The 24,381-nt window shown below is 37.0% G+C and overlaps 2 protein-coding genes across 3 annotated transcripts in view; both read left to right on the top strand.

The window, feature by feature from the left end:
- LOC122134272 (B-cell receptor CD22-like) overlaps nt 1-10,105 on the top strand; it is a 33,012-nt gene extending 22,907 nt beyond the window's left edge. For both annotated transcript variants that reach the window (XM_042764923.1, XM_042764931.1), the window contains 6 exons: nt 257-514; nt 611-859; nt 2,473-2,554; nt 8,341-8,380; nt 8,485-8,750; nt 8,916-10,105. In XM_042764923.1, the coding sequence (XP_042620857.1) occupies nt 257-514; nt 611-859; nt 2,473-2,554; nt 8,341-8,380; nt 8,485-8,750; nt 8,916-8,967 (947 nt within the window). In that variant the 3' untranslated portion in view covers nt 8,968-10,105. The remainder of the gene's footprint in view (nt 1-256; nt 515-610; nt 860-2,472; nt 2,555-8,340; nt 8,381-8,484; nt 8,751-8,915) is intronic.
- Nucleotides 10,106-10,239: 134 nt separating this feature from the next.
- On the top strand, nt 10,240-24,153 carry LOC122134368 (B-cell receptor CD22-like). The gene is made up of 9 exons (XM_042764969.1): nt 10,240-10,956; nt 21,046-21,393; nt 21,492-21,770; nt 21,859-22,113; nt 22,198-22,446; nt 22,948-23,035; nt 23,122-23,164; nt 23,390-23,583; nt 23,772-24,153. Exons 1-9 carry the CDS (start codon nt 10,857-10,859, stop codon nt 23,818-23,820), a joined length of 1,605 nt encoding a protein of 534 aa, XP_042620903.1. The 5' UTR covers nt 10,240-10,856; the 3' UTR covers nt 23,821-24,153.
- The last annotated feature ends 228 nt before the right edge of the window (nt 24,154-24,381 follow it).

Raw genomic sequence — 24,381 nt, 5'->3', positions numbered from 1 at the left:
AATGGGGGGTGCTGGCTAACGGGTTAAAGGAGGAATGTTTGTAGGATCTGGAAGAATCTACAGCATTTCAAAGATCAGTTCTGATCACAATGAATAATACAAGTGTAGATCCTTCAATGAACATGGAGAGAAATACTCTGATGCTGTAAATTTAAACAAAATGTGTGAGTTAATGATCATCTGCACCTTGTTCAAAATTTCTAAATTCAAATTTCATCTAATATTAATTGTGATTTTAAATTTTTGACCTTTTGAGACCCTCCAAAGAATGTCTCAATTTCCATAAATGGATCTGGTGTAATAGTGGAGGGAGATTCAGTGACTCTGATCTGCAGCAGTGATTCAAACCCTCCTGCTCTGAACTTCAGCTGGTTTAAAGGAGGAACGTCTGTAGGATCTGGAAAAATCTACAGCATTTCAAAGATCAGCTCTGATCACAGTGAAGAATACAAGTGCAGATCCATCAATGAACATGGAGAGAAATACTCTGAAGCTGTGACTTTAAATGTCATGTGTGAGTTAATCATCATCTGCACCTTTTCCTTTTCAAAATTTCTAGATTCACATTTCTCTCATATTTATTGTGATTTTTAATTTTTGTCCTTTTAAGACCCTCCTAAAAACGTCTCAGTGTCCATAAATGGATGTGGTGTAATAGTGGAGGGAGATTCAGTGACTCTGAGCTGCAGCAGTGATTCAAACCCTCCTGCTCTGAACTTCAGCTGGTTTAAGGAGAATCAAAGCTCAGCTGTTGGATCTGGACAGAGTTTCAGTGCACTACAGAGTGGACGCTTCTACTGTGAGGCTCACAATCAACATGGATCTCAGAGATCAGACGCTGTTACTGTCACTGTACATGGTGTGTATCAGTCCGAGTCATTATGTGATTAGACAAGCATTTCTGCTACTGATATTCTCTAGGCAAAATGAAAATGTGGTGGAAAAAATCAATAAAAGAAATTTACTGTTATTTTATGACTGTACTTATAAAATTCCCTAAAGTAAGTGATGGTTGGAGTTTTAGGTCCAAAGTAATTTCATGTTTTCATTCCATTCTGTTCTTATAGGTTAAACACACATCAACAAAAAAAAAAAAAAAAAAAAAAAAAAAAACGTAACTTGCAAAATCTTCTATAGACACGATATTAAATGGATAGTTCACCCAAAAATGAAAAATCTGTCATTAATTACTCACCCTCATGTCATTCCAAACTCGTAAGACCTGGCAGTGCTGACCCGGATCCGGCATGATGACATTGAATCTCTGTGCCATTTCAGGGCCGGTGCCGCCAAGTCATTATTTTGTTTTCTTTCATCGTAACATTACAGTTGAACCGCTGATATCACATGGACTAGTTTGTCGATCATCTTGGTACTTTTCTGTGTCTTGATCGTGTAAGGACCCTTGTTATCTATGGGAGGGTCTAAAAGCTCTCAGATTTCATCAAAAATATCTTAAATTGTGTTCCAAAGATGAACAGAGGTCTCACAGGTTTGAAACGACATGAGGGTGAGTAATTAATGACAGAATTTTCATTTTTTGGATGAACTAACCCTTTAATGTAGTTATAAACAACATCCTCACAGATTATTTAATGTGTTGTTTATTTTGATTTGGACATAATTGGGTGAGGTGTTTATAATTGGGTTTCTTTATAACAAGTATGTCCATTTCCAGCACTAAGTTGGATCAAAGAACCTTTCAAGAAAAGTTAGTTTACATGGCAGTCATCTTTGCAACACCTTTCCAATATGTGCGCCACTGAGTGACGTCTGTACTTCCAGGTCAAAGAGCACCTGTCCATCAAAAGCTCACTATCCAATCGGAGTAGATCACTGTTAAGCCCGCCCCCACGAGAGGTTTGTGTCAAAACACCAAACGAAAAGCTTCGAAGCGTAAGCGAAATCTGTGGCAATGCATTCAGAATCCACGATTAGCGAAAACGAATCTTTGAAAAACATTAACAAAGAATGAAGCATATTTGAAGAGCCTGTTAAATTTGTGCGACTGAGTTCATTTTTTTTATTTTCATTGTTTTTCTTCTTTTGTAATGACATATTTTTGATAGTTTCTGAAAAAGTTACGTTCAGTTTTATAAAGTTTAGTTCATTTTTATAGAAGCAAATGTAATTCCATATTTTTATCTCAATGAAATAATACTCAGCAAAACATAGTTGGCAAGAGAACATGATAGGTGGGCATTATTTTATTGACAGGGTAATGAGCCAATCAGAGCACTGTTGAGGTTTCACTTTCTCTCACATGATCTCACGATTCACTTCACTTTTACCTTAATGAATGAACCTTCCATTGGTGTTGCTGTAGGACGATGCTACTCTACAGAATTGGATGCTATTTGATTTAGTTAGAACTGCAAAATCTTTGACTATGAAGATAAACATTGTGTTTTGTTTTGTTTTGTCATCATGTATAATGATAAAATCATTGTCCTGTCACTCGTCTTGCTATAGGAAGGAAGTATCTGTATGCAGTTGCTGGGGTCACCGGTGGATTGGGAGGTTTCATTTTCATTTTCATCATTGTGCTGCTCATGTAAGTTCATCCTGTCTGTGAGAAAACACATTAGTATACCTAGTGGTGGAAAGAGTACTAAGAATACTCAGAATTGGTAATGCAGTAATTTGTAATGCAGTAACTTGAGTAGTTTTTCAGCATACTACTTTTTTACTCTTACTTGAGTCATATTATTTTTCAGTACTTTTACTTGTACTCAAGTAAATTATTCCTTACGTAGCAATACTTTTACTTAAGTACAAGTAAAAGTACTGAAAAATAATATGACTCAAGTAAGAGTAAAAAAGTAGTATGCTGAAAAACTACTCAAGTTACTGCATTACAAATTAATTTAGTATTATTTTATTATTTTTACCCAAAATGAGACAGTGTGAGCATTAGGCAGCTGTGGCCCAATGGTTAGAGAGTTTGACTTGTTTCCCGAAGGTAGCAGGAGTTGTAGGTGGGAGGGAGTGAATGAACAGCACTCTCTTCCACCCTCAATACTCATGACTGAAGTGTCCTTGAGCAAGGCACTGAACCCCCAGTTGCTCCCCGGGTGCTGGATATATAGCTGCCCACTGCTCAGGGGGTGTGTTCACTTCTCACTGCTGTGTGTGTGCACTTGAATGGGTTAAATGCAGAGCACCAGTTCTGAGTATGGGTTACCATACTTGACAAATGTCACGACTTTCACTTAATGTCTGTTTTACAAGTTTAGACCCAGGAAATTCCTTATATGGCCAAACACATCAGATATCAATACAGTTGAATAACATGTAGATAGAGACGTTTTGACTGATGAAACGTGGAAGACAATAAACACACAATAAAACGCTAATTGACATAGCTTGTATCACAGTATAGAATTTTATAAAAAATGTTTTCTGTCTCACTGTGATAAGAAGCAACATGGAAACACAGAACTAACTGTTTCGAACATGACTGATGTTATATAGTAATTTTGGAGCAAAACATGATATTAGTTTTATAAATTGTCATGTCTGATGCTATGTTAAGCAAACATACTACCTATCCCTGTTGCCAGGAGCAACTGTTTTGTAACTAATTTTGAAAAGTACATTCACGTATAAGACTATATGTTTTTTTTTAAGAATGGCAAAAGCAAAGAAGGGTAAGTAAAGGTTAAAAAAAGAGAAAGGGTCTAAAACAGTGTCAATAGAAAGGTGCCAGTAAAAAATTATGTGGTTTATGGGTAAGGTTGGGCATCGTTTGAATTTTAATGATTCCGATTCTTGTCAATTCCTAATTTTGATCCCAATAAGATAAATAATAATAATAATAATAAATAAAACATCTTAGATATCATCTTAGAGCTAAATATTTCATAGTTAGCTGAATACTATGAATGAAAATCGACAGGCTAAAGAACACTTACACAAGGATGTGTGTGCAACAGAGAAAACAGCCCATGAGTCTTCTTGACTTGAATGGTTTAAAATCACATTGAAAGTGTAATTTGTAATAATAACAAAGGTGGACTCCAGGGACATTTTCGGTAGGACAAAAAAAAAAAGAGCATTTTATTTAACATGTTAACACATACCTAGGCTTGGGAATCCAACATCTATTCCAATTCTGGAATTCAGGTATCATCTTGTTGTTATAAAATAATTTTTTTGATTCCTCTTATTGATTCCTTTGTGCGCATTTTAATATGACTTTAAACCATTCAAGCACAAGAAGACCTGTACAGTTTTCTGTACTGCACACATAGGGGCATAGCCATCATTTCAGAAATGAGGGAGATAGAAATGTAAAAATCTTACATATATATTCTTATTTTTTATTATGTCTTCTCCTAATGACAATTTTAGGATTGGCTTATACAAACACATAAGGCAGAATAGTTTCTTTATTGTTATAAATGTTATGTCAATCAGCACTGCATTATTCATGTACTATATTTATTACCTGGAAATGAACTGAAATTACCTTCTTTTTTTTAGCTACAGCCATAGCTGGATGCCTTTGTCCATAGTAGGGATTTCCTGCATGCCATAAGTTATTATATTACTTCTACTGGGCCATTTTGGACTTTCTGCAAAAGAGTGCCCTCCGCAGTGTTGTCAAGTCTGCAGTTCCCCTGCGGAATTGGTCTACTTTATCACTGTTGCCACGGGTTAAAGCAACACTGATAATGTGATATTTGGCCTCTGGAATGTGAATTTTACCTGGGGAACCCAGCCAAAAACATGTATTTTACCCCATCTGGAATGCGATTTTTAATAGGGAGCCTACCTCAAAATGCCATTGGGCTAGTTTTAGTCTAGTTTTGAGTAGCAATTGTGCGAGATACCTCTAGCTGCAGAACCGCAGAACCCTTACGTCACAGCAGTCTCAGGACAGCAGCGTCAAGCCAGAAGTGGGCGGAGCAAAAGTTATCTTACTAGGCATAGCGCCTCGTAGTGTTTTGGATATCAATAGCAATTGTATTTATATAGCACTATTTACTACAACCAGAGTTGACCAATGTGCAGAATATCTAAAAAAAAGAAATAACACAATGAAAAATAAAAGTAAAACCAAGAACAAAAATCATTAAAAAAAAAAAAAAATTCATTTTAAAGTGTTAATCTACGTTGATGTCAAGTCAGCATTTTATTACAACTATTTAATCAGATGGTAGATAGATGATAACAAGAAGCTTGAGGGTCTGAACATTTTCATTTTTTTTTTTTTTTGACAATTAAAAAATACACATTATCAAACATAAGTAGCAAAAGATTAAACAACATAAAACTAAATAAAATAAAATAAACAAATGTTAAAGCATAGCAGGCACACATTTAACAATAATTATCAAAATTGATAAAAGAAAACTAAAATAAAGAAAAATTCGAGAAACATGCAATTTATTTTGAGGCCCCTTTTGTCCATGCACTCATCGAGAAAACTGTCCATATTATCCTTCTATTGGAATTGAAAACACAAGGTTCTTTGGCCAGTTGCTGGTCGTCAGCCGTTTGGGCTGTGGAAGCTGAAGAAGAGCTTTCTTCTGGTCTTCCTCTTTCAGTTGGAGGAACCTCAGCTCTCTCACCAAACCTCTGAAGACACAGAGGTGTTTCTGCAGCCATCAACTGCAGTGTGGGGGTCTTTTGTTATCCTCGGCTCCTGAATGAGGTGGACAAACAAGTGTTGGAGATGCCTTTAATAATACTGTGCATTCAGTATCACATAATACTAAAAAGTCATGAGCTTTAGTCAGGATGTAGCAAGAAAGTTTAGATTTATTTTTTTTTCTCAAGTGCCCCTATTTGAGATATAAAAAACATACCCTGTTGCAGATTTCAGTCTCCTGCTTTTCTGGCACTTGCACACAGTGAGGACATGTTTCCTGTGAAAATAATTATGTTAATTTGTAGTCTGGACAGAGAAAAACGTAAGCTAGAAAAAGATACCTTTCAAGTGCAAATTTTTCAAGAGAATGAGGCACAACTATTTAAGTATCAGACGAAAATCAAACTGACAAATAAGGAAAAGCAAATATTAATATATCATCAAACTGAATTAAGACCCAATAATCTTTTTAAACAACAACTTACAGCTGAGCAATCAAAGGGCATCTCAAGAACCATGTACAGAGCTCACTGAAAAAACTATTTAATACAGAGATCAAGGAAAGCACTTTTGTTTATCCTTTCTAATGAAAACGAAATTTGATTCATTCAGGTTTGAGTAAATGATGGCATAATACATTTTTTGGGGGGTGAACAATGAAATAATACTCTAAATAAGAAACTAAAACTGCCAGCAGGTGGCGGTAAATGTCCTTATGAGTCATTAATTCGATTATTATGAGTCGATGTGTTCATTAATGAGTTATTTATTGGGTAATTTTGTGAATGGGTTTGTGTGAATTTGGTTCTGAATATTTTTTGAGTATGTGTGTTCATTTGAGTGATTAATTATGTATTTGTAGCTTTGTTTTATGAAAGCCTTATCAATCTCACCTTGTTTCTGATCAGCTACCTTATCTATCTATCATCTGATTTAATCGCTATAAAAAAATAAATGCTGACTTGACATCAACGTAGATTAAAACTTTGAAATGATCCAAAACACTACGTGTGGCGCTATGCTTAGTAAGATAACTTTTGCTCAGCTGAAGGTCTGGAATTCATGGCAGCTTTCATTGGCCAAGGCCCACCCATGAGGCCGTTTGACTGACATGTCAAACAACCAATCACAGTTTGTTTCATTCAGCGTCGTGTTTCGGGGCGTGTAAATATCACCACAATAACAGACCAGTGTGTAAAACTCTCTGGCGTATTTGAAATATTCTATGCCGGAACTTTAAATATTTCACGTACTTTTGAAACTCCTCCAATGTTTAATTGATCCTGATAAGCACTCGTCGTCACAGTTGTAAACACTATGGCTTTCTTCTTTCATGAGGTGGTTTGGAGCCACGGTATCTTTGTTTCCGGACAGAACATTAAAGACCACAGTATACTTCTCCCGGAAATGCTGTAGAATTCAACCAATCCGATGACAACTTCGACACTCCTGAAGTGTTTCCACTGTTGTGTCCCATATGCATCAGACGTTTAGCCAACGGCCCGAGGGCATGACGTCTGAGGCTGAGACTATACATAGAATACCTTGTTTCTTCGTCCATGTGCTCACACATCCAAAACAAGCACACAGAAAAGGGGATTTTAAATGCATCTGATTGACAGATAAATCATGGTTGACCTATCAGCCAGATGCACTTAAAAATGCATGCACTCTTATTTCAATGTTGTTGTTATGTTGAGGTTATTTTAGCTTTGTACATTTAGTTTAACTGCACTTTTGTGGGGAAGTTGTGGCCTAGTGGTTAGAGAGTTTGACTCCTAACCCTAAGTTGTGGGTTCGAGTCTCCGGCTGGCAATACCACGACTGAGGTGTCCTTGAGCAAGGCACCGAACCCCCAACTGCTCCCCGGGCGGCGCCGCAGCATAAATGGGCTGGCCACTGCTCCGTGTGTGTGTGTGTGTGTTGTGTGTGTGTGTGTGTGTGTGTGTGTGTGTGTGTGTGTGTGTGTGTGTGTGTGTGTGTGTGTGTGTGTGTGTGTGGTGTGTGTGTGTGTGTGTGTGTGTGTGTGTGTGTGTGTGTGTGTGTGTACACTTTGGATGGGTTAAATGCAGAGCACGAATTCTGAGTATGGGTCACTATACTTGACTGTATGTCACGTCACTTTCACTTCAAAGAGAGTGATTTTAACCATTCATCTGAACTGTGTGCATATATTTTAGACACTTACATTGTTCTTGCTGCATCAATGCAAAAACTGCATCCTTCTATCAACCGAGTGTTATATTGACGGTATGACCCATTTCAGGAGTTGACAAAATTACGATTTAAAATCAGAGCATAGCTCACATTCACTAAAATACTGAAACACTTATGATGCTGATTCAAAACAACGACGCCGGTGATTGACGTTCAAAGCATAGTTCAAAGTTTGAACAGCCCGCCCCCGCAGCTGAACTGGAAGTTTTGATTGGTTTTGCACCCGAGTCCGACCTGTCTGTTATTGGCCTGAGCGCAGGGCTCCACCCCAGCAGTGTGAGTGCCAGTCAAACGCTGGCTCGATCTGTATTTGTACTTTTGGTGAAATATAAATGTAGCGAAGCTGAATTCTTTAGTTTCACTTTTACTTAAGTAAAAGTTCCACAAATTTAATTATACTCAAGAAAGTAGAAAACATGTACTCAAGTACTGTAACGAAAGTATTTGTAATTATTTACTTTCCATCTCTAAGTATACCAAACTTATTTTTATTTCCTAAATACATTTAAAATTATTTTTTATTACAGGAAGAAAAAACACAGACCTGATCCCATCACACAAAAGCAGGTAAATCAAATGACCATTAAGCTAATGCAAACATCACATTGAATTCATTTATTTATTGTTCTTTTTGGCACAAATAAAATGTAACAGTCATTTTCTCATTTCAGGATGATGTTTATGTCAACGTTTCAGCTCATGATGATCCTCTGTCTGAATCTGATCCTGCGAGTCAAAACGATGCCCTCTATTCTTTAATTACTCTCAGCAATATCAGCCACAATCAAACTGAAGAAAAAGTGTCTGATTCTGAAGATACAGAAGAAATCCAGTATGTAACCGTCCTGTATCACAGAAACAAAGAGAGCAACCAACCGGAAGAGAATGAAAGCCAGTACGACAACATTAGAAAATACCAGCCTGATGCTGCCATGAGGTGAGAAACTCAATCATAACATGTTTATAACATATTTAGATTTAATCATAGCACTTCTAATGACACTTGAATGGTTTTAATGTAGCATTTGCATTGGTTGAGGTTGTATTTGCATGCAGGCAGTACTGATCTGTAAAGGTCTCTAAATATATATTAATTTCACAGATCTGGTCAGCAGGTGGAGGATCAATCAGTGATTTACAGCACAGTCAAATAATCAACAGATCAGTTTGGTGAAATTTTGGTTCCTGGGAAAACTGATCTCCATTTTGACATCGCCCTCATGTGGTGGGACTGTGGCACTGCTGGTCTGATGCTGGAATTTAATTTCCTCTTTTTAGTTTTGCTAAAGAGATGGTGTATGCCATGTTTTTGCAAAGAACATTTTGATTCACTGGTCCTTTGATCAGGATGTTGCTCAAATCCTAAATTCTTCATCCAGTTTGTACGAAATCTAGAGACCCTCCTGATAAAATTTTGGCTATGTAATAACTGAAAATGACATTTTAACCTACAGTCTTGTTGTCTTAGTTTTTAGGTCTTTGGTTTACATTGGCCTACCAATTGTAATCTTCAGGGAACCCTTTAAAAATAAAAATGAAAGAACTCATCTAATTTTTATGAAATTTGGCACCTTTCTTCTAGAGAGACTCCTGACAAAAACTTGTCAAGAGAAATTATTTGTCAAAGCCTTTAGTGTAAATTATACAGTTTTCAACCAAAGCCTGTAGTGCCCTGCATTGAGCACAATATCCAAGTTTATCTTAGGATGCATGTTGCGATGCATGCAATATATTTTCCTAATTGACCTGATTGAGTGAATAAGGACATCTTTGGTATCGCAGGGATCCTTAGAAGTATTTTTGTGTGAAACAGCACCTTATAGTGGCCGTCCAACTCAGGATCAAACACCCAAATCTCTTTTAGCTACTCTTAGAAAGTGTAGAAATGTCTCGTTAAATGAGAACAATGCAGATGACTTGAAGTTTCCTTTAAACCCTTAAGGCCCATTTCCGTCATTCAGGCATATAAATAACATTGGTGTTGGTTGGTACTTTATCTTTAGTGTGAGTGACTAGAAGTCTAACTATAGCTTCTGCTGGTTACATCAAGGAACTGAAACCTCCGCTTGCCCATCCTCTTTCTACTCAGACATGGACACATACAAGCACTGAATAAACTCTAACCTAATAATATTTAATGTTGCAACATCTCAATTGATTTTATTTAAATCAGAAAAGTTATTTCTGATTTAAATACGGTTACACCAACAAAACCAAATTTAAGGGTAACATCCACATGATACTGATTTTAATTGTGTGAATAATGAAATTAAATTGAATTTGTAAAAAAAAAAAAAACACACACATCTTAAATATATACTTGGAAAATCATAAAAGCAAAAAAAGCTACAAGCCTTAAACCTTTTGTAGATGTATTTCGACACACTGGAGATCTGCTGGTCAGATGTGTGCAACAGAAAACATCTACACAGTCACTGTCATGTTTTGTCTATTAATAGATTGACACAGAATATAATAACAGATATGTAGCAGTGGAGATCAGTGACTTTTTTAACCGGTATGCTGGTATATTTTTTAATGTAATATTTTACATTACTAGTCATCTTTATTTATTTATATAGCGCTTTAAACAAAAAAGATTGCGTCAAAGCAACTGAACAACAATAATTAGGAAAACAGTGTCAATAATGCAAAATGACAGTTAAAGGCAGTTCATCATTGAGAGAGGTTACTAGAGGTAATAATAATAATAAAAATAATAAAAGACAGGAAATGAGGAGGAAATGATGCAGCTCTGGTTATAAATGAGGCTGGTACTCCTTCCATATTTATCATTTGTCATTTGCTTTCGGCTGATGTGTCCTGCGCTAAGGTATGAACAAGTTCTGATCAAGGTTGATTATTACTATTAAGATTGGTTACTAGACTGAAAAAAATGGTGTAGGGTTTCATTTGAAACAATTTTCACTAAGAATTTGCTTTACATTAAACAAATAATTACAAAGAACATGAAAATTTTAGGTAGAAAGAATTAAAAGTATTTTTTCTCACAATTAAAATATCTCACAATTTCATCTCAAGCATGCTGGATTATTGTAATTGCTGTGTTGTAGTCGTTGCTATGGTGATGTCGGTCAGAATGGCTCCTCCTCTTCCTCTGATCTTTCTCCTCATGATTCACAGTGAGTTTTGAGATGCTTGTATGTGCTTTCATTTCTGTCATTCTATCGTAGTGCAGCATGTTGTTCATGGCTCAAGAGTATTTAACGTTAATTTAGTTCCATTAATTATATTAAAAAAGGGAATGACAAAAGAAATTGTCCTACTACCAGCATGAAGTCCCACATAAAGTGTGTCTTTGTTATGTCTATCCAGCGATTTAATTAATGTAATGCCTTAATTGTCTTAATAATGTTGTTTTACTTAGTAGATATTGATATGAATTGTAGCATTTGTTTAAATAAAACAAAACTCATTACAGATGTTTTCAGTGAAAATGGTGAATGATGAATTCTGTGTTTCAGGGGTTTCTAGTGCTGATTGGGGTGTGAGTTACAGTCCTTCACACATCTGTGCACTAAAGAACTCATCAGTGATAATGAGCTGCACTTTTACATACCCTACTGGATATAATATCACGAAAGTGTTCTGGACCAAAAACCCTGTAAAGGGTGAAGAGTCTCCAGATCTATCTAAGGATTCTGAATACAGTCAGAGGCTTCAGTATCTGGGAGACACACAGCAGAACTGCACCATCAGACTGAGTCATGTGACACAGAAAGATTCACAAATGTACTGTTTCAGATTCATCACTAATAAAGATGATGGCAAATGGATTGGTAAACCAGGAGTGACTCTTACTGTCACAGGTGACTTTCATGAGGCTGAGCTCTTCTTCTGTGCATTATGTTGAATAATAATCAGTGTATGACAGCAGCACTAGATATAATGTGTGTGTGTTGTGTTCAGATCTTCAGGTGGAGGCTCCTGAGAGAGTGACAGAGGGTCATAATGTCAGTCTGACATGTAAAAGCAGCTGCACTCTGACTGACAGAGCAACATTCATCTGGTACAGAAACTCACAGCCATTAACTGAGAGAAGAGACAGAAACAATCAACTCCTGCTGCAGTCAGTCAGAAGAGAGGATGCAGGCAGATACAGCTGTGCTCTACATGGACACAGTTACATCTCTCCTGCTGCTCATCTCAGTGTCACCTGTGAGTACAGATTCATTAGTTTTTGTTTTTTTAAAGGGTTGAGTTTATATTCGTAACTATTCTCTTGATTTTTGTTTGTTATTAGATCCTCCCAGGAACGTCTCAGTGTTCATAAATGGATCTGGTGTAATAGTGGAGGGAGATTCAGTGACTCTGAGCTGCAGCAGTGATTCAAACCCTCCTGCTCTGATCTTCAGCTGGTTTAAGGAGAATCAAAGCTCAGCTGTTGGATCTGGACAGAGTTTCAGTGCACTACAGAGTGGACGCTTCTACTGTGAGGCTCACAATCAACATGGATGTCAGAGATCAGACGCTGTTACTGTCATTGTTAAAGGTAGAGCAGCTCATATATTGAACTCTTTCTGAAGTGAATCTGTTCAGATGTTTTACTCTTTTGTCTCTGTTGTAGGTCGTCTGGTGATTTTGTACATATCTGCTGGAGTGGTTTGTGGAGCTGCAGTTATAATGATATTGCTGATTTGGTAAGATATGTGTGTGTGTGTGTGTGTGTGTGTGTGTGTGTGTGTGTGTGTGTGTGTGTGTGTGTGTGTGTGTGTGTGTGTGTGTGAGAGAGAGAGAGAGATGTTTGTGTGTGTTTTTGTGTGTGTTTGAAAAAGTTGTGATTGGCTGTAATTGTGTCAAATCATTGTCTTTAAAGGGGATGCAGGTGGATTAAAAAGAGAAATAAAGCTGAGGTATGGATATTAATTTCATTATTAGTAATTTACTGAGCAGGTAATTGAACTCAAAGATTGAAAGTCCGAATTTGTGGCTTTTTCTATTGAGATGATTACATGCATTATTTACTCTCTGTCTTTTTTTATTTTTTTTATGTCAAAGGTCAATCATTCCGGACCTCATCATGACCGGCACAAAGCTTGCAATGATGAATTGAATGAACCTGTGTATGCAAATGAATTGGTATGTGTTTTAGCTGAGGTTTTCCTACAAAAGACTAAACTCTCTTCACCTGTAGCCAAAGGAAATAAAACAGTCTTCAATGTCATTGTGAAAATAGCAAATGTCTTATAACTTATTGTACAGAAATTTCTATAACACAGTTCTGATTGTATGTTGTCTCTTCATTCATAAAGGCTGATCAACATGGCCCTGATGTTTGTAAACCTAAACTGAACTCTCTAGTGTATGAAAATATTCCAGTAAGTAGAACACATACTAGATCAGGGCTCTCAACTCTGGCCCTCGAGGTTCACTTTCCTGCAGAGGTTTAGCTCCAATCCTAATCAAGCTCTTCAGGATCACTAGAAAGTTACTGGCAGTGGGTTTGGTCAAGATTGGGTTGGAGCTGAACTTGAGTAGAGAACCCCTGCGCTAGATAATGAAAAATACACAACCTATTAGCCTTTCCTCATGACTAATGTTCTTGATGCCTGTATTTAATACATCATCATTAATGTTCTCTCTTTTTCTTTCTTTCTTTTTCTTTTTTCAAACTCTGCATAAAAAGAAGAGGATGTAGTGTTTTGGACACACAGCAAACATTTTACTGATTTCACATCGATTTGTGGGTGGAGACCTGAATGATTGACAAGTGCATTTGACTGATAATTTTATAGATAATTGCGTGAAAATGGAAGTAAAGAGTTAATTAATTGATAAAATGGTGTAATCCCTTAAGTGTGTTTTCTCTTTACACTTTATACAATCTTTTAAGCTTGCTGCATTTAGATTTTTAATGTTTTTAACCTAATCTTTTATTATCCTCATAGTGTGTCAGTTATTGTTGCAGGGCAAATTAACTGTAATTCAATAATAAAAGTAGGCCTAATCTAATAATAATATTAGGCCTAATAATAATGAGAATGTAACAGGCCTAAATTAATTGGAAATGCCAAATCTTCTTAATATTGCCAATATTTGATGCTTTCGGCAATATCTCTGGCTATCGACACATGATACGATGCAGCCCAGCACGGGGAGGTTATCAGGGGTTTTCTGTGATCGTGGCTCCTAAACGGTGGTCTTATGTCTTACAGTGAGAGAGGTTCAAAGACACCCGTCCTCTTTTGACCAAAGATAGCCTACGATTTCAGGATGAAAACATGTCAAATGTCTTGAAACAAATCATCTGAACAATGTCTTGATGTGTGTGGTTGTGACTCCTGGCCGTTAAAATGATTAGAGAAATAACTCCCGGAGTGGTACGCTGCATCTATTATTGGAATGGTCTTTCTGAGTTCTCAAACAAATTAAAAGCTACATTCGATTTTTATTTTCTGAACGCAAGCGCTTATTGCAATAGAAAACACTGTAATGTTTCCACTAAGAAATATTTTTGTTTGCTTGGGTGGTAATATTAGGCCTATTATATTAGGGGGGCCCAAAATTTGTTTTGCCTATGTCACGAAAAGAGGTAAATACAGCCCTGATCTCCTCTCGAGGGTTTAGCTCCGCGTATGTCATAACAAATATAATAATGTTTTTTATTCGGGAGCTTTTATAAAAATATATAAATGATCATTCTTTGTAAATGTGATGTATATACTGTGACTACAAATAACAGGAAACAGACTTGACTGAATAAGTGTAGGCTATGTTCATAACGCTTTATTTCTGTGTGACTAATTTTCAATCCTGATAAATTAATTCATTATATCTCTTATCATTGTAAAATATTGATGCTTTTGGATTTAAATCTTTAACAAAGCATGCAAATAAAGGCTGCTTTTATCATGTTCATTTCGTGATCGTGCTAGTTCCAGTGACTTATTTATTATTAGTTTTCTGATAACCTTTCTTTATTGGTGATGATGGGGTTGCGTGTCCTTGTTCCAGACAAAGGGCGGGTTTTAGTGAAGCGCAGTGGAGCTTCTGGCCTGACGGTGGAAACGCAGCTTAATTTTGGCCTCGGTGCTACAGGTCTCGGTGTAATCAAGAAGTGGTGACTGGTGCACCAATGCCAACATCATAGGTAGTCACTGTTCCCCGATTTAGAGTACCTAACTGTTAAATGCAGGCCCTTCTATCTGTCTCTGGAGTTTACCGTTGTAATAGTTACAGCTGTTTACATCCCACTGGATGCTAATGCCAACACAGCTCAAAGCTACTTGCTACATATCAGAAACTACGATCAGACTGTCCATCATGATACAACTCACATCATAGTAGGAGATTTTAACCATGCTGATTTAAAACCAGTTCATCCCAAATTTCATCAACACATCAAATGTGCTACAAGGGGGAAAATCACCTTAGACAAGGCATACTCAAATGTCAAGAAAAGCTACAGATCAAGGCCACTCCCTCTCTTAGAACAGTCAGATCACATTTCTGTGTTCTTAAGCCCAGCATATGCCCCCTTAAGAAAAAAAGCACTACAAAGATGGTGAAAAAATGGCCAGAAGGAGCCTCTTCTCAGCTCCAAGACTGCTTTGAAAGAACCAATTGGGAGGTCTTCGAGAACCAGGATCTGGAGGTGTATACAACAGTGGTACTCTGCTATATTAAGAACTGTGTCGACAACGTCACTGTCGACAAATGCATCCAGGTCTACACAGCAAAATCCCCAGTGTTAATTTAACACTCTGAGTGTGGACTCATAAAAAAAAAATCAGAATTTTTTTTTTTGTTGTTTTTTATCAATACAGTATAGAAAATACATTATCTTTCACTATGGAATCACAAGGTTGTTATAACCAAATAAATAAATATAACTCAGAGAACAGACTCTAGATTATTTTGGTTTTTGTGGTTAAATAGGTCTATTTTAAAAAATATTAATAAATAATCAGTGACTTTTGTTTTATGCTTTTTTGTTTTTTATCTGTTATAAGTCAGCTACAGAAAAAAGTTAAAATTAAAAAGTCAAGGGTCAAGAGGCCAACTAAAGTAAAAACTGACCACTATAATGGTGATTTAAAATTGTGATTTTCTCCTTTGGCGATTCTGCTTGTTAACATCAGGTGTCTAATTTTCTCATTAACTTTAACACTGCTTCAGTGTTTATATGAGTCCACACTCAGAGTGTTACATTAACACTGGGGATTTTGCTGTATACCCCAACCAGAAGCCTTGGATGACTAGAGAGTTCAGGGCCCTCCTGAAAGAATGTAATGCTGTTTTCAAGTCTGGAGACAAAGCCCTCTACAGTACAGCCAGAGCTAACCTTAAAAGAGCCATCAATGGTTCGAAAGCAAAGTACAAAGGAGAGATTGGGGACCACTTTACCCACGACGACTCTGGCAGGGGATCCAGCACCTCACTAACTACAACAGCACTACCCAGAGAAACTCTGACTTCAGCGCCTCACTGGCAGAGGAACTTAATTGTCTCTTTGCCTGCTTTGAAGTGAGAGTGACAGAGTACTCACACCCACCCTCAACGGACATGTGCCTCCATTCACAATACAGGAACACAGGGTAAGGGGTGTGCTCAGGGCTATTAACCCAAGGAAGGCCGTAGGCCCAGATGGAGTAACGGAAAGAGTACTCAGAGAATGCGCAGAGCAGCTCTCTGCTGTCTTCACAAAGCTTTTCAACCTGTCCCTTTCAACAGCTACCATCCCCACCTGTCTGAAGTCAGCAACAATTATCCCACTACCAAAGAAAGAAGCCATTAGTGGCCTTAACGACTACCACCCAGTTGCACTCACCCCAGTTATTATGAAGTGCTTTGAGAGGCTGGTGGAGCAGTACAACAAAGCCAGCCTCCCAGACACCGTTGACCCTCATCAATTCACATACAGAGCCAACAGATCTACAGAAGACACAATCACTACTACCTTGCACACAGCATTGCTTCACCTGGAACGCCAAAGCAACTATGTGAGGACACTTTTCATTGACTGTAGTTCAGCGTGCAGTACAGTTATTCCAGACAGGCTCATAGCCAAATTTGCTGGATTTAGGTCTCTCCTCTACTCTACTATCTGCCTCTTGATTAAGGACTTCCTGACCAACCATCCATAGACAGTTAGGTTAGGCCAGGGATCCTAAAATCTGGCCCACAAGATCCATATTCCTGCAGAGTTTAGCTCTAAACCTATTCAAACACAACTGAGCATGCTAATCAATGTCTTCAGGATCATTACAAAATCACAGGTAGGTAAGTTTGATCAGGGTTGAAGCTAAACTCTGCAGCGCATTGGCCCTCCAGGGCAAGATTTGAGAAACCCTGTTAGGCCCATATTCCTCTTCCACTTTAACACTCAGCACAGGTGTCCCCCAAGGCTGTGTGCTGAGTCCACTTCTCTACACCCTTTACACTCATGACTCCACTCAGGAGGAGACGAGACGGCTTACAGAGATGAAATTCAGAGACTGGCAGAATGGTGTGGGGCAAATAACCTGGCCCTGAATGCTTCTAAAACCAAAGAGCTCATAATGGATTTCCGAAAGCACAACTTGATTCACACACCACTGCACATCAGTGGGGTCTGCATGGAGAGGGTTCCAGCCTTCAGATTCCTGGACACAAACATTGCTAAAGATCTCTCCTGGATCACAAACACCTCAGCAGCTGACAAAAAAGCACAGCAGCGACTCTATTTCTTGAGGATTCTCAGAAAGAACCACCTGCAAAATCAGCTGCTAGTGTCCTTCTATCGCTGTTCCATCAATAGTGTGATAACTTGCTGCATCTCCACATGGTATGCTAGCAGCTCAGCAGCAGATAAGAAAGCTCTCCAGAGGGTGATCAACTCAGCATAAAAATCATTGGTTGCCCTCTGGCTTCCTTAAAAGATTTTATACTTCACCTCGCCTTAGAAGGGCAGCAAACATTTAAAAGGATCCTTCCCATCCCGGACATCAACTGTTTGAACTGCTGCCCTCTGGTAAATGTCTTAGGTCCATCAAAGCACGGACCAATAGACTCAACAACAGCTTTTACCCCAGCGTCGTACGGGAGCTGAACATTGCCAGCTTAAACAAATACATATAACTGAGAAATGCACAAATCTGATGGGGCTATTTATATCTCAACCTGCACAGGTTAATACCCCCTGTATACCTCAGTGTGCTCTTACTCTGTAAATGTTCACACTTTATATTATTCAGTTCTTTTGACATTATGTTGCACTTACCTCTTCATAGTGTGCAATATTATGTCTATTGTAAAACATTCCTATGCAATATTTGTCCACTCACTGGAGCCTTTAGAATGCAAACAATGCAACATGCACATCTTTTTCTGCTATGTGCCAACTGTGCGATAATGTGTGCAATACGATATTTAATAAGACTTAAATTTGCACTATTGCCTTGTTTGTATTGGTTTGTGTATTGTTTGTCTTGTATTGTGTAGTAACATAACATATTTTTTTTCTTCTTCTTCTTCTCTGTATTACAGATGTTTAAGTTACATGTGACTGCACTGTTAGAATTGTTCAAATTTCACTATACTTGTATAGTGACAATAAAGAATCTTGAATCTTGAATAAGGATGTCTTTGTATCACAAGCCATCGCTTGAAACAGCACCTTATAGTGGCCGTCCAACTCAGGATCAAACACCCAAATCTCTTTTAGCTACTCTTAGAAAGTGTAGAAATGTCTTGTTTACTGAGAACAATGCAGATGACTTGAAGTTTTCTTCAAACCCTTAAGGCCCATTTCCATCATTCAGGTATATAAATAACATTGGTGTTGGTTGGTACTTTATCTTTAGTGTGAGTGACTAGAAGTCTAACTATAGCTTCTGCTGGTTACGTCAAGGAACTGAAACCTCCGCTTGCCCATCCTCTTTCTACTCAGACATGGACACATACAAGCACTGAATAAACTCTAACCTAATAATATTTAATGTTGCAACATCTCAGTTGATTTTATTTAAATCAGAAATGTTATTTGTTGTTGTTTGTTTGTTTGTTTGTTTGTTTGTTTTTTCAGTCCAGCCCTGAATGTAGGTCTTCACATGTCAGTGTCAGATGTTTATATTTTAAGACTTTGGGTACTTTTTCACTTGTGTGTTTAGAATGTGTCATCAAAGTACAACTTACATGCAATATGTGTTTATTCCTGGCTTTCATTTACAATAATGTATTTATGATCTATATAAATATCTGCAAAATAAACTTTTTTTTTTTATTCGCAAAGCTATAAAAGTACGATTTTTTTTTTCTTTTTTAAATATTTATTTAATGTAATATTTTATCTTACTAGAGGTTTAAAAAAAAGACAGGAAATGAGGAGGAAATGATGCAGCTCTGGTTATAAATGAGGCTGGTAAACCTTCCTTATTTCTCATGTGTCACTTGCTTTCAGCTGATGAGGTGTCCTGCGCTAAGGTATGAACAAGTTCTTATTCACGTTGATTATTAATGTTACTAGACTGAAGAAAATGGTGTAGGGTTTCATTTGAAACAATTTTCAATCAGAATTTGCTGTACATTTCACAAATAATTACAAAGGACATGAAAATTTGAGGTAAAAAGAATTAGTAAAAAGTATTTTTTCTTGAAGTTTTCTTCAAACCCTTAAGGCCCAGTTCCGTCATTCAGATATATAAATAACATTGGTGTTGGTTGGTACTTTATCTTTAGTGTGAGTGACTAGAAGTCTAACTATAGCTTCTGCTGGTTACATCAAGGAACTGAAACCTCTGCTTGCCCATCCTCTTTCTACTCAGACATGGACACATACAAGCACTGAATGAACTGTAACCCAATAATGTTTAATGTTGCATCATCTCAGTTGATTTTATTTAAATCAGAAATGTTATTTTTGATTTAAATAAGGTTACACAAACAAAACCAAATTTAAGGGTTACATCCACATGATACTGATTTTAATTGTGTAAATAATGAAATTAAATTGAATTTTTAATAATAATAAAAAAAACACTATCTTAAATATATACATGGAAAATCATAACAGCAAAAAAAAAAAAAAAAAAAAGCCACAAGCCATAAACCTTTTGTAGATGTATTTCGCTACACTGGAGATCTGCTGGTCAGATGTGTGTATGTGCAACAGGAAACATCTACACAGTTGCTGTCATGTTTTGTCTATCAATAGATTGACACAGAATATGTAAATAAATAATAGATCTATGTAGCAGTTTTTTAACCGTACACTGAGTGCTAAGCTCTCCTCCACCTCTCATCGGTTTAGGACACACTCAAAGAAGAATCACAGACAAATAAGAAACACTGTGGCAGGTGTCGATTTAAAAGTATGCACATTTCCTACCTTATTTGTAAATGAAATTAATTCTCCGATCTTTATTCTGTCTTTTTAGGTTTGTACTTAGTTATTCAAATATTAGAAAAACTGCCAAATGACGTTTACACGTAATGATGGGGGGAGGGGAGATGGGGATTCCCCCGGTATACGTGTCATCTACTGGATGATTATTATTATTCTCGTAACAGTCATAAAATCACCCGGGTGATGCTACACCAACAATAGAGCATGCACAAAACCAAAAGTAATATATATATATATATATATATATATATATATATATATATATATATATATATATATATATATATATATATATATATATATATATATATTATCCACGTTGATTATTAATGTTACTAGACTGAAGAAAATGGGGTGTAGGGTTTCATTTGAAACAATTTTCAATCAGAATTTGCTGTACATTTCACAAATAATTACAAAGAACATGAAAATGTAAGGTAGAAAGAATGAAAAGTATTTTTCTTGTAAAATATCTCACATTTTCATCTCAAGCATGCTGGATTATTGTAATTGCTGTGTTGTAGTCGTTGCTATGGTGATGTCAGTCAGAATGGCTCCTCCTCCTCTTCCTCTGATCTTTCTCCTCATGATTCACAGTGAGTTTTGAGATGCTTGTATGTGCTTTCATTTCTGTCATTCTATCGTAGTGCAGCATGTTGTTCATGGCTCAAGAGTATTTAACATATTAATTTAGTTCCATTAATTATATTAATAAAAGGAATGACAAAAGAAATTGTCCTACTACCAGCATGAAGTCCTACATAAAGTGTGTCTATCCATAGATTTCCTTATTAATGTAATGCCAAAATAATAATGTTGTTTTACTTAGCAAATATTTATATTAATTGTAGTATTTGTTTAAATAATAAAACAAAACTTATTTCAGATGTTTTCAGTGAAAATGGTTGGGGTGTGAGTTACAGTCCTTCACACATCTGTGCACTAAAGAACTCATCAGTGATAATGAGCTGCACTTTTACATACCCTACTGGATATCAGATCATGAAAGTGTTCTGGACCAAAAACCCTGTAAAGGGTAAAGAGCCTCCAGATCTATCTAAGGATCCTGAATACAGACAGAGGCTTCAGTATCTGGGAGACAAACAGCAGAACTGCACCATCAGACTGAGTCATGTGACACAGAAGGACCAACACATGTACTATTTCAGATTCATCACTGATAAACCTGATGTGAAATGGATTGGTTATCCAGGAGTGACTCTTACTGTCACAGGTGACTTTCATGAGGCTGAGCTCTTCTTCTGTGCATTATGTTGAATAATAATCAGTGTATGACAGCAGCACTAGATATAATGTGTGTGTTGTGTTTAGATCTTCAGGTGGAGGCTCCTGAGAGAGTGACAGAGGGTCATAATGTCAGTCTGACATGTAAAAGCAGCTGCACTCTGACTGACAGAGCAACATTCATCTGGTACAGAAACTCACAGCCATTAACTGAGAGAAGAGACAGAAACAATCAACTCCTGCTGCCAGAAACAGATAGCAATCAACTCCGCTGCTGCAGAGTCAGAAGAGAGGATGCAGGCAGATACAGCTGTGCTCTACATGGACACAGTTACATCTCTCCTGCTGCTCATCTCAATGTCACCTGTGAGTACAGATTCATTAGTACTTTTTAAAAACCTGGAAATTGTGTTTGAATGGGATGATATAAGGATTTAATATGTATCCTTTATAGATGCACCAAAAAATGTCTCAGTGTCCATCAGTCCATCTGGTGTAATAGTGGAGGGAGATTCAGTGACTCTGAGCTGCAGCAGTGATTCAAACCCTCCTGCAAAAATCAACTGGTTTAAAGGAAGAACGTTTGTAGGATCTGGAAGAATCTACAACATCTCAAAGATCAGTTCTGATCACAGAGGAGAATACAAGTGCAAGTCCACCAATGAACATGGAGAGAAATACTCTGATGTTGTGACTTTAAACATCATGTGTGAGTTAATGCTGGTTCAGTTTAATTCTTTGTCACCTCAGATTTATCATTATTGATAATGATATCTTTATTTTTCTGTTTCAGATCCTCCCAGGAACGTCTCAGTGTCTATAACTGGATCTGGTGTAATAGTGGAGGGAGATTCAGTGACTCTGATCTGCAGCAGTGATTCAAACCCTCCTGCTCTGAACTTCAGCTGGTTTAAGGAGAATCAAAGCTCAGCTGTTGGATCTGGACAGAGTTTCAGTGCACTACAGAGTGGACGCTTCTACTGTGAGGCTCACAATCAACATGGATCTCAGAGATCAGACGCTGTTACTGTCACTGTTAAAGGTAAATCAGTTTGACAGAAAAATAAAGATAGTGCAAGTGTTGAAGATCATTAATATAAATAGGTTTCTGCTAAGGTTGCTAGAGAACCTCCTTGGCCTGTCCATTCATGTAAAATCCTTCCAGTTATTACTCATGACTCAAAACAAATGTTTTGTGAAGATGTTTATGACTGTCCAGTAGACCTAACAAGACAACTTGTATATATGCTCACATGTTTTTGCCCATAATTATTATAGTGGAACTTTGCTGCCCTCAGAGACAATATCAGAATTTAAATATCAATTTTTTTTTAAATATTTAAATAAATTGTGCATAATTGTTTACGCAATAATAGTTACTGAACTGAGAAATGCTATATGCAACAAATAAATAGCACAAAGCAAATATAAGTTAGTTCAAGATTGCCATCGAACATTTTCAATTTTGCAGATAATAAAAACATTGCTTCTATTCCTATGCAGACATTATATCATATTTTAGTATTCATTTTTTCTGTTTTAGGTGGACATAATAGAGTCCTGTACACAGCTGTTGTGATTGCAGTTGGATGTGGAGTTTTATTTCTTATCTGCATCATCATGTTCATGAGGTGAGATCTTCGGTTTTATATTTCACATTGGTGAACTCATTCATAATTATTAATGTGTGTTTGCGTTGACATGTTTAACTCTACAGGAAGAGAAAAGGAAGTGCAGTGTCAGACGTCAGGCAGATGCAGGTCAGAACATACAGAAATATCCATCAGTCTTCAAAGTGAAATTACATGCAGTGCTGTGATGTACAATATATTTTAGACTTGTTTTGTATCTGAATCCAGCATCAGCAATCAGTGGGTTTTAGAAAATGCTCTTACAAGGAACTAAAGTTTACAGGAACAGGAATCTCATGCAGGTGATTTTAGTTTCATAGTTTACTTTTCTGAAGTCTAGGCTTCTTTCTCCAGCTTCAACAGCCTTCCAGCTCTGACAGAAACCACTTTGAGGATGGTCTGTATGCCAACAGAACAGATCAGACCTCAGGAAAAACTCCTGAATCCACAGATACCATGAAGCTCAAGTACACAACCATCCAACACATCAGAAACAATGAAAGCAATTATGAGAATCTGCGAATACACCATCCTGATTCTGCTGTGAGGTGAGAAACTTAATAGGTTTGAAAAACACATTTTCTCATGTGAAATCGGTTTTTTGTATATATAACAACTTGCATGATCTCTCAGAATTGACTGAACTTTGATCAGCTCCTGAATTACTTGTTTTGGCTCTCAGTCACACTAGAAAAAAGCTCGTTCTCCCTTTATATTTGATTATGTTGTTCCACAGATCCGTTGTGATGATGGATAAATCAGTGATTTACAGCACAGTCAAATGATCCAGGACCCGGCAAATGGACTGAAAATGGAGCTGGACTCCAGCTGAATGTAAACATACCTTTAAATCAAATGTTTATAATAGTGATTTAATCGTGTAAAGTCCCATCACATTTTCTCCTTCTCTGTTGATTGCCTGTAGTTAAATAGGAAGTGCTGCACAGTTGTACCAACACCACAAACTAGAAGAATTTCAGTGGTGGTTATTTACATCATTGTACCTAGATTTTTTTAAGACTGTGATTTGGCGTGTCTGTGTGGGAAGTTATAGCATCGACTAGCTGCAAAAATGCATTAAATGTTGAAACACTTTCTGTTTATAGCACATTTTGTAATTTTCCATGAATTGCAATCTCGATGTTACGTTGACGTTTGCCTTAGTCACTCTTCAGTTAGCATCTGTTTTGGTGTGTTTTGAGGCTGAGGCTAACTGAAGAGTGACAAAGACACACATGTAACATCGAGACTGCAATTCATGGAAAATTACAAAACATGCTATTAACAGAAAGAGTTTCATTTTAATGCAGCTAGTCGAGCTGTAAGATTTAAATAAAGCTTAAATG

The sequence above is a fragment of the Cyprinus carpio genome, chromosome A1 (genome assembly GCF_018340385.1).
Source record: "Cyprinus carpio isolate SPL01 chromosome A1, ASM1834038v1, whole genome shotgun sequence".
NCBI lineage: Eukaryota > Metazoa > Chordata > Actinopteri > Cypriniformes > Cyprinidae > Cyprinus > Cyprinus carpio.
This window is presented reverse-complemented; position numbering and strand designations above follow the sequence as displayed.